This window comes from Adiantum capillus-veneris, chromosome 15, assembly GCF_014529385.1.
Source record: "Adiantum capillus-veneris isolate H3 chromosome 15, ASM1452938v2, whole genome shotgun sequence".
Taxonomy (NCBI): domain Eukaryota; kingdom Viridiplantae; phylum Streptophyta; class Polypodiopsida; order Polypodiales; family Pteridaceae; genus Adiantum; species Adiantum capillus-veneris.
The window spans coordinates 92,588,476-92,600,029 of record NC_140945.1 but is presented as its reverse complement, the minus strand read 5'-3'; the positions used below and the strand labels follow the sequence as shown (position 1 = coordinate 92,600,029).

The 11,554-nt window shown below is 43.0% G+C and overlaps 1 protein-coding gene across 1 annotated transcript; it reads right to left on the bottom strand.

Moving 5' to 3' along the window:
- Positions 1-1,082: 1,082 nt before the first annotated feature.
- Positions 1,083-2,135, bottom strand: LOC147441067 (putative glutathione S-transferase). The gene is made up of 2 exons (XM_086483646.1): positions 1,673-2,135; positions 1,083-1,517 (listed from the first exon to the last, which is right to left on the bottom strand). The coding sequence occupies exons 1-2, from the start codon at positions 2,003-2,005 to the stop codon at positions 1,140-1,142; spliced, it is 711 nt and encodes a 236-aa protein (XP_086339772.1). The 5' UTR covers positions 2,006-2,135; the 3' UTR covers positions 1,083-1,139.
- Between the last annotated feature and the right edge of the window lie 9,419 nt (positions 2,136-11,554).

Here is an 11,554-nt window from a genome sequence, read left to right as displayed (position 1 = left end):
GTAATAAATCCAATGTGTTTTCCATATTTCAAATGTGGAAGCCTTTGTGGAGAATGAAGCCTGCAGGTATCAAGGTTAAAAGCCTCAGATCTGACAATGGAGGCAAATATTGTAGCCAAGCTTTTGAAAGCTTTTGTGCTAGCTCTGATATCAATTTTTGGAATTAGGGTTACAAGAAAACACATAGAGCTTGGAGAAGACGAAGGAAGCTCAAAGAACACAACAAAGCGTGTATTACCTAGTGTGCAATGGAAAGATCAAATAGCCCTAGAGTGAAATATGTATATACAATGCAGGGGAAAAAAACCTCCTAGCAAGGTAAAAGATGCCCGGGTGGTCCTAAGTGTGTTCACACACATCACTATCACATGTATATGGTAACATTTGGCTCTTCTAGGTGCATGCCAAAAATGGAGAAATGTGGGGCTTGTACAATTGGCCTTGGAGTGTGGATGGAGAAAGAGGAGTCGCCACAAAAGGAATCAAATAAAGTTGTCGGTCCCAAAGAGTCAATACCAAGTTAAGCCCTCTTATCTTTCCTCATTGCTTGCCTTATAATGAACAAGGTTTGATTGATTGCAAGATGAGCTCTAAGTTGCATTCAACAAATGTGGAGAGGTCTTCTCTCCACATATGCTTGCATTTTGAATGGATGTAGCATTATGCAACTATCTACAAACTCAAAATCCTTGTTGCCAATACAAGTCTTCAGTAAGTCATACATTAGCTTTGCGAAAGCTCAAAATTCATTGACAAAGCTCTTTAGACTCTCCAATGTGCGAAAAAAGCTCTATAAACTTTAAAAAGCTCTATATTGAAAGCTCTCTATTTGTATGTCCCGCTTGTGAGTAGGAGAAGATCATGCCGTGTTTTTGGTTCATGAAGTTAACCATTCACTCTTGGTCAAACTTAAGCCACAACTGTGCTTATGTGAAAATCAAATGTTTATTTGAAACTTCATTAAGTTCATCTTTCACTCATGTAAATGTCTAGACTGAAGCCTTTGTACAGCCTTACAAAGCTAAACATTCATTGAAGTTCAAACACTTATAAAATTGTTGAATGCTAATGATACCTAGTACTTTGTAAAGCTCAACATATCCTTCAATTACTCAACAAGACGAAAGCAAGGAGTGATTTTACTCAGCAAGACTAAAAAATGTCTTCCTTATTGAGCGAATAGCCTCCAAGACTTTATGAGATGGTGCTGTGGCAAGGCCTTCTTTGACGCTAGGGTATTGGGCCACCGCCTCTGCCCATGCACAAAGGTGTGGACAAGTGCTCTCATCCAAGACCTTGAAATCTCCCAATGTCTCCATGGTCTCAAACACGCATAGGTAGGAGCCAAGGGCAATGTCCACTAAATTTATTTGATCTCCACCAAAGTAAGGCCCTGGACCAAACACATCACGTAGAGCACCGTCCAATGCCACCATGCTCTCTGTCACAACACTCCGGCCTTGCTTCGTCAATGCCCCTTTAACATTTTGTAATATGAGGATGCAGCCTTCATACACCTGCACATCATCAAGCATTAATCTTTGATGTCTTTTGGGTTTGTTCTTACGACGTTAAAAGTTCTTCTAGACTTGAAATACCAAACAATCAACATAGCCATGCCCCATTTGGATAAACATAAACACCACATTTGGGTATTACTGAAAATGATCACCTTCTTGTCGACGTAGTCTGCCCAGAAGCGAACGAGGGCACGTTCGTAAGGATCCTGCGGAAGGAAACAACCTTTGTGATGCTGGGAAGGCCATGTTTCGTCGATGTATTGCACGATGATGAGAGACTCGCAGATGGGCTTTCCCTTATGGATGAGCACTGGTATCTTCTTATGCACGGGGTTGGACTCCAGGAGCAGCTTGCTCTTGTTGCCGGTTAGGTCGGGTTCATCGATGAACTCATATTCGACGCCCTTGGCCTTGAGGGCGATGAGAATCCTGACGCCAAACAGGCTGTACCATGCGCTCAACACCTTCACATCACTGGGAGACATCTCTGCTTCTGCTTCTCGTTCTTCTCTCTCTCTCTCTCTCTCTCTCTCTCTCTCTCTGTGCGCGCGCGCGCTTCTCTCCACGCTGGGAGCTGCGATTGGACTGCTTCAACCTGCTTAACGTCATGCGCGACGCACATCTTTGAAATTCGAGGCGCAGCAAGACAATTGAAATTGTACATAGGCCACATGGAACACGGGCAAGGAGCCAGAGAGGGCGAGGGCGACAACTCTTTTTGCACATCACTAAGAGACACGGCATTGTGGTGTCAATCTCGGGTATCCGAAATTTCTTATGACAACGCCGACTCACATTTGGTATAAGTAGTAGGGGGTACCCAATTATAGAAAAAGGGTTAATAAGCGGAATCTCAGGTAGATGCCATTATAGCTGCCAATTGCAGGAGCAGTTATAGCTGCCAATTCCAGAAGTCGGTGGTTGCCAGGAGAATAGGTGAAGAGGCGGTAGACATCTCTGCTTCTGCTTCTCTCTCTCTCTCTCTCTCTCTCTCTCTCTGTGTGTGTGTGTGTGTGTGTGTGTGTGTGTGTGTGTGTGTGTGTGTGTGTGCGCGCGTGCACTTCTCTCCACGCTAGGAGCTCCGATTGCACTACTTCAACCTGCTTAACGTCATGCGTGACACACATCTTTGAAATTCAAGGCGCAGCAAGACAGTTCAAATTGTACATAGGCCACATGGAACACGGGCAAGGAGTCGAGGGCGACAACCCTTTTTGCACATCTCATAATGATTTGCATAGTACTATGCGACTAAGAGACACGGCATCATGGTGTCAATCTCGAGTATTCGAAATTTCTTATGACAGCACCAACTCACATTTGGTATAAGTAGGGGGTACCCAATTATAGAAAAAAGGTAATAAGCAGAATCTCAAGTAGATGCCATTATAGCTGCCAATTGCAGGAGCCATTGGAGAGGGGAATGGGGAACACACCCGACACACACGCAATGGTCCCTATATAGCTCAGGGTATTCATAGCACCCCTGTCCTTTCGAAAACACCTTCAAAAAAGACGATTCACACCAACAAGGTCTCGCTTGCACTTCGCTCAACGCACACATGACCTGCACAGTCGCTAGAAAGCAATCACACCAATCTTGCCTGCTTCCAGCTCTTCCACAACTCAACACCTCTCTCTCTTTCTCTCTCACACACACACGGGGCCCGGGGGGACGCACTGTTATGGAATTGATATGTTATTATTTATTGCAGCTGACAGATGGAAAAGGCTTGACCGAGCTAAGCTATTGCAAAAGGATATTACATTTTATGTATATTTATTCAAGTATATTTATTCAAGTGCTCTTTTATGAGCTTTGGCCATTTACCGGCTAGCCAGTTTGTAACCAATTTGACCATTCAAAAAATCTATTAAAAAAATACGTGCAAGAGGGAAATGGTCACTATTGCACAGGGGGAGATTGCACCCAATGTCTATGTACTTCTTCTCTCCTCTCCCCTCTTCTCTCTCGCCGTGCCGGCGTAGCACTCCGCTCTAGGAGGTGCGCTTGCACGTGCTCTCTTGTTCTATCACGCTCTCTTTCTCTCTCTGCTCGTGTACAACCTGGATTATGCGTTGTGTGATTCGAGGTATGCAGATTTTTTCGTTTCATGGCTTGTAGTATATTGTTTTTGCTATTTTGCAGGGCTCACGACGTTTCCGTCTGTAGTAGCAGTGGTATCAGAGCACAGGTCATCGTTCCTAGTGAGATATGGATTGCAGAAAGGGAGATCATGACAAACCTGGAGCTAAGTCCCTTTTAATTACTCATTTTTACGTTAATGATCCTCATGGTTGTATTAATTATTGTATGTATTTTTGTTTGAGTGTTTAATTACGCATGCTTTGTAAGAGTAGGTGCTTGAATGGTAGAAAATTGCTAAGAGTCATAATAGGTTTGCATCCGATTTTCAAGATCTAGGGATGTCAATAGATGAGAGAGAGATACGGTATCTGATTGTTTGTATTAGACTAATTCTAGAGAAAAAGGACAGAAAGTTTCAAGACCACGTCAGGAACACTCCAATTATAGAGGACACGTGTTTTTTTTTCCTCACCGAGATCGACCAAGTAGAATCAAGAAACGAGTAGTGGATATGGGATGCAACCGTAAGAGATTACATAGGATAGAAATTTTTTAGTAAATTATTGACCTCAACAGCAATGGTTTCTAGTAAATTATTTTCGACCACAACTAATAGTCTCGCGTAGACAATAGCATCGCCCTGCTCAACCTTCGCTCTGACTTCCATCACAAATGCTCCCACGCCATCTCTAATAGCGCTCAACCCCATCCCTTGCCTGAGAAAAACTTCAGATTTTAGCAAAATTAGTCGTAGTAGATGGTAAATTAACCACCACCAGTGCTACCACAGCTTAGCCATTCCAATCTATTGAAGCAACACCTGCACGAGTAGTGGCGACACCCCTACCATTTCGGACTGTGACCAATGTTGTTGGGAACAGTGACAAGAGGTGTTAGCAAAAGTTCTCCTAGCTAACATTACGATGGCGTCGTATTCCGACCACATAAAATGATTTTTTTAAATATTTTTTTTCCGGTCGACAAGCGCATGCACCACCAACTCGCCACTGTTTTTTGTTTGTGGTTACAGGTGACTAGCACCCCATGCAGTCTCTCTCTCTCTCTCTCTCTCTCTCTCTCTCTCTCACACACACACACACACACACACACACACACACACACACACAGTTGCCTGTATGGTGTGCACTCACTCGCCATGCAGCCTAGCGCTCGTGACGAGATGGACCTCACATCAGCGACTTTAGTATTGCGCCTCCATGCAATAAGGAGCGGACCTCGACAATTGCAAGTCGGTCTCCTTTGCCGTACCCAATTGGTGCACACTCTCTGTCTACCATGCCTCGCTCAACATCCACATCCACGTGCCAGTACCGGTTTGCTGCATGGCTGCAGCACGCACCTCACACCCCTCGCATGGCGCGATGGCAACCGCTACAGAAAAAGGAAAATCCCACACCTTGCACACACACACACACACACACACACACACACACACACACACACACACAAACGCAATTGAACTCTCACAACCGCTTAACTCTTTCTCTCTCACAGTTGCGCACACACACAAGCACACCCACCCCCCCGTCGCAGCAGCAGGTTACTCTCACCCTCACTTGCCAATCAGCGGTGTTGCACTCAACTGGAGTCGCCAACCATTTACTGCGCATGGTGGGCTACCAACCACCACTGCATGCATACCCTGCACCCAATTGGCGGCCACCCAGCTCATCTCTTACCTTCTCTTTCTAAGAGCCGCCAGGCCAACCGGCCCATCAACCGCCCCCATGCAACACTCACTCTATCTCTACCTCTCGGTTCTCACCCACCCGCAGCCACCTAACTCTTTCTCTCTCTTCAGCCAATCTCTCCCCTGTGTACTGTGGGCACCCACACTCCCACTAGAGCCACGAACGGCCGCTCAAACAGCGCATGCAGGTCCGCAAGCACCCACAACCTTAGTAGCTTACAGTGGCTGCCGTCACCACTCCATTAACCCCACCTTTTCAACCCCTCTCTCGTATGCTGCTACCATGCAAGGCGGACGACTAGCACAGAGTGTCCACAATACACACTCCCACATTCCTGTCAGCTAGCCACACTTAGGCATAGCATGCCAGCTCAAGCATGATCTCTCTTCCATAGAATCCTGGTCGCACCTCCATCGTCTTGGCAACTACAGAGATCATGACTTCCGCTCTCTGTTTCAACTAAAGAGCTTCACTATAGATGAGAGAGATGAACGACATGTACTCAACGAATTTCTTGATCTCCACCCATCAGCAGTCTCTGTCTCCCTGCTCCCAGTACGACTACTTACAGATACAAAGCTCTTCAGTGACGACGGCTACAATACTTTCATCATGAGCATTGACGACCATGTTGATGACAACTTTTTTTTCAATCTTTTATTTGTGTTTCATTTTATTTTATACCCAGATATTGTATTAGATCCTTATGACATTAAATTAAAGTAATCTCACAAAAATGCTCACACTAATTTTCTTAATTCCACTATTCTCAAAGTTTATAGGACATTTTCATTACAGTCCATGCCAAGAATGGTTAGTTAGGGGTGTTGCAAGGCCACTGTGCAACAAAGTAAGCGACCAAGGGGTTTGGGCTTGGAGTTTCAAGAGGGAGAAGAGACATCGGGTGCCAAAAGCGCTAATGAAAGGAGGGACCACACCTCAGAGGTGTGGTGATTCAAGCTTTGAGGTGGCCAGCCGGTTGAAGCAAGAGAAAGCTTGCAAAGCGGAGCAATAGTGGAGTTAAGCCGCCAAGGAGAGCCATAAGTGGTTGCACAACATTAAAGAAAGGGATAGTCGAACATCTACAAGAGCATCCATTGGGATTTTCATAAGAGCTAGGGATTAAAAAAACTTGTGACAGCTCTCTCTCTCTCTCTCTCTCTCTCTCTCTCTCTCTTTATATATATATGGTGCTCAGTTGAAGAGTAGCGGCAAGACGAAGCCGGCTCTTGTTGAAGTTTCTTTCTGTGTTCGCCTGCTGGCTCCATTTGGATATAGGTGTTATGAAGTCATCCGCGTGGTGTTTGAAAGGTTAGCCTTGGCACTCCGAACTGGCAGAGAGACCTAGCTATAGAGTTTTTGTGTCTTGGCTTTCTTCTATCAATGTATAAGATAAGATCACAAAATCTGCACACCATATATGGTGAAGGTTGCAATTGAGAACGAGAGAAATATGACGACTCTGTTTTGTCAATGATAAACATAAGAAGGATGCTCAATAAACGTCCAAAGATGTGAGGGACGCCATCCAAAAAAACAGGAAAAAGGAGACGTTAATAATAAAAGAGTCCTCAAAATAGAGTGACGTGAGATGCAAGATTGACGATCACAATATGAATAGCAAAAAGATAGATTTTCTCAAAGAACTTGATTCCAAAATTAGAAAAACGATCGCGGATGCTTCACGAAGATACACGAGGATGAAACCTGCGTCAAGCTCGATTGCAGTAAAAACAACGTAACTTTCTGCTGCAAACTCGGATTGACGCAAACCTAGAACTCAAATCGAAGAGCTCGAGGAGACGAACTCCAAATTTTTTCGTTTCTCCAAATTTTAAGCAAAAGCCCCCCAAAAATTGAGACGAAGTTCAGGGTGTGAAAAGACAAATCAACAAGAAAACGTAATCAACGCTTCACCATATCCATTAGCAATAAACACCTCACAAAACACTAATCATATTCTTAACACAAAGCAATCACAATTAACAAGAATCAAACCTAAAAAATAAAATATATAGCAATTTTGAATCGCACATGCAAATCGAATACACATACTCTGTTTTGTTACTAGGGATTGAATCGTCGCGTGATTGTTACCGCTCTGATACCATGTTGAGATGTAGAGAGAAAGAGAGAGACGAGACAAGAGACACACCATGTATGCTCCCAAAGACTGATTCATATTGAAGACAAGATATAAATATATAGGTGAGACCAAGTTGAGTAGAGTGAGCCGTATATAGCTCCAACAGTCTATGCAGGTATAATGGTGCGACTGAAGAGTTTAACACGGAATGTGGCCGAAGATCGGGTCCCCCCGCCTGAAAAACGAAGGAGAGCTGTAGTGAATGACCTTGGTCACACAAAAAAGAGGAAAGACCGGCCTCCACTAAAGAGGAAACGTAGAAGGGATGAGAAGAAACCCCAAAAGTTAATGGAAGTTAGCGTCACCATAATTGTAGGTGGTGCTGATATAGATGTCAGCCTCTTGGCTCGAGTGAAGGAGTTCTTGGTTAAAGAGACAATAGCCAATATTTGCTCAGTGGAGAGGGGAGGCAGCGTGTTCCACTTGCATTTTCAAATGGTTATACGTATAATGAGCAACTCCCTTGTAGCTGTAACAAAAAATTGAAAAGTTACTTGGGTTGGGATAAAGACAATCCATCTGGGGGAAATGTGCTCTGCCGAGCGTTGAGGCAGAAGAATATGCACATGTTCAAGGGCATGACTGGGTATTGTTTGAAGGATGGTGGTGAGGCCTACTTTCAGAAAGTGGAGCACAACATAACCGTGGAGGAGATGAACAAAAGCATGAAATTGTACAATTTGTACATGGTCAACGATGCAAAGAGCCGCATTTTCTTGACGCACAACAATATCTTCGATTGTGTCTTGATGTATTGGAGGTTTCAGATGCGGCACCCATTTGGAAATGATTTCTTGGATACTTTGCATGCATAGTGGAAGGTACTATCCTTCATCGACATGGATCACTCCACATCAGGAACAAGGAATGAGTGTGAAAAAGATGAAAGCACTTTGGACCTGCATGTCATTTCCATCTGTGACGACATTCGAGGATGTAGTGGCAATCTTTGTTACAGATGATTTATATCAAAATAGTCCACCAAGGCTGGACTGGTTTACATCCGGCTGGAAAGATATAGAAAGGTGCGTAGAGTTAAGTATTATGTTCAATCACATTTTGTCGCACGAATATATTTGCACATATGTGGTTGCTTTTGGGTGTGAAAGTAAGAAGTTAACCGATACGAGCCCCATAATCAAGACACTTGTTGGTGACAAGGCAACAAGCGATGGCGGGAGTGCCGAGATAGATGAGAGGCTGTCTGAGTTAGGCGATGAATACATCCCGTTGTTGCATCGAGCCGAGGTAAAAACTGTTGTGTTGTATAGTATACATGATGCTTAGTAATTGAGTTTCTTTTCATGTCATGTTCAATGTAACAATGTACATGTGTGCATCGCAGGTAAGCAATGGATGTCGAGAATGAAACAGTCGACCTCAAAGAGACGTAGAATGAGGATTCATCGAATATAGTGAGCGAGGTGGCATTCGAGCGATGGGAGATATCATCATGCAAATTTGGGCGGAGTTGCAAGAGTCTGATAGGGAGGGGAATGTAATATTCAGGAGTCATGTTTTTGGTTTGGTAGAGTCCGTGAAAAAAATTGTAGATTAGTACTAGATCAATGTAGCGGATGTACAAGTTTTCCAAATGGAATAAGAAATAGCAACATTGAAGAAAATGGTCGTTGATACGAAGAGCCAATTGAATAGGGTGAACGCGATTGTCATAAGGCTCTCTAAAGCTTTAGAGAGGCAAGGGTTGTAAATAAAATAGCATAGTTTGAAAGTCTCATTGTAAACAAGTAGTGATGTGGTTTATGTGCTTTCTGAAATCCATTGTATGGTCATGTGCTTAGCTTTGGAAATACATTTGGAAGGTTTTGTGGAAAAGGTATATGCCGAGGAATCTACAGATATAACTCTATGAAAATTTGGACATTTAATTCATGCAGTGTATTTAGTTTTCAAAATACCTTTGTGAAGTTTGATCCAAGAGGCATATGCAGTAAAATCTAGATATCTAATTTGCTTTCCTTAAGAATAGACATAATGGGTCTACTTGCACTATCTATACTCTTTATAACGGCGCTTAAAATTTTCAAGGAAGGAAAAACCCTCCACATATCACACTTTACTTCATTTAAAAAGAGAACTTTTAAAAAAATTTAATTTGAAATCCAAAAGTAAAGGGTAAGTACTAAGATGGTAGAAAATGAAAAGGCTTCTTAGTGATGCCAATGTAAAGTGAAAAGAACTTACTGCTATATTTATCATATTTATGAGAAGGCCATGGAGTTTCACACAGAGACTACTTTAACTTTTAAAAGCCATTTGAAGAGTGGCTTCACTTTTCATTTTGAAGGCTATAAGAACTTCTCTCTATGTCACCCAATAGACCTCTCTTTGGAGGCTTGCACGAATCTTCCATGTCGTAAGTGATCTTCGATCACAACGTTTGAGATCAACAATTGCATACACATGTTCGTGTTTTGTGTGTGTGTGTGTGTGTGAGAGAGAGAGAGAGAGAGAGAGAGATAGAGAGAGACCCGCTATCTTTGTGTGTGTATGAGAGACAGAGTCGATGTGCCATTCGTTGAGGTATTAGAGCGTTGCACAAAGGCCTTCCACTTTTGCATTGCATTAATGAAGCACAACGAGCTCGGCGATTCAGCGATGGAAGTCTAGCGATTTGTTGTAGATATCTAGCACACACTGCGGGTGCTCGTGCGCGGGTGTGTGTGTGTGTGTGTGTGTGTGTGTGTGTGTGTGTGTGTGTGTGAGTGAGAGAGAGAGAGAGAGAGAGAGAGAGAGAGAGAGAGAGAGAGAGGGAGCAATGTCGCTGATTGCAAGCTTTTGTGTGTGAGTGAGATTGTTGAGAAATAGAGAATGGTCCATTCGATTCATCCTCTGTGTGTGTGTGTGTGTGTGTGTGTGTGAGAGAGAGAGAGAGAGAGAGAGCACATGTGTGAGTGAGTAAGAGAGAGCGCCATTCTCTACAACCTATGCAAGCGTGTGTGTGTGTGTGTGTGTGTGTGTGTGTGAGGAGAGAGGGAGAGAGGGAGGGGGGTAAGAGGGTTCTCACACCGGCACTAGAGAGAGAGGGGAGGGAGAATAAGCATTGGTCTTACAATTAGCAATCAACAAAGCGAAATCTATAGAATCCAGAATCAACAAAATCGAGGATTAACGTAATTGAAAAAAATTGATCCGACGAATCCAAGGTAGAAGGCAAGCAAGCCCAAGGTTGGAGCGGAGCTCAAGAGATGGAAAAGGTGGACAATGGGAGGCAACTCTTGCAGCACTTGGTTATTTTTTAAGGTTTTATGCTAGATTTCTTTGAGCTTGGCGGGTGATCTCGCCTCCGAATGGAAGTGAATTAGAATTTCACGGTGAATCTCAAAATTCATAGGTGGGATTGCTCTAAACCTAGGTTTTTTTGAGCGCTTAAAGGAAAATTAGAATTTTCAAGGCAAATCTCAAAATTTTGTAAGGGGGTTTACACTAAATCAAATTGAGGCAGAATGCTTCTCTCAAAAACTTCAAAAACTTATATATGATATTTTCAGGGACAACTTTATTATCTTTGATGGCTTTTAGATTCAATTTCTCTATACTTTGTAGATTTCCTCACCTTCAAATCTAGGATTTAATTTTCAAGAACATACGTCCATAGCCTAACCTGAGGAAGTAACCTAATTGAAGTATGGAAACTAGCATTGACTTGTCAAGCATGATGGAATGGCCTATTTTCCATCACAATTCATCGTCATAAAAGTGATAAAACAACTGATAAAACAAATGATATATCTCTCTAACTCATATTCAATCAAAGGTCACCCAAAAAAAAGTACTTCTAAGCACCCCAAATGAGTGATTTTAGCCCGTAGATAGCTCAAGGTGTATCCACAAAAATAATTGAATTTAAACAACTTACCACCTAGCACCATTCTAGCACTTACTTTCATGCTGTAAGAAATTGTTCCTACCAGGCATCCACTTTTTCATCTTCTATTGCACTACCTTTGATTCACCTTTTTTTGGCTCACATCTAGAATTGCACCATTGCTCAACACACTTGTCCATTAGTGCTTTTACTATTTTTAAGTGTTAGCACATTTTGGGTGTGCCATCATTGCACAAC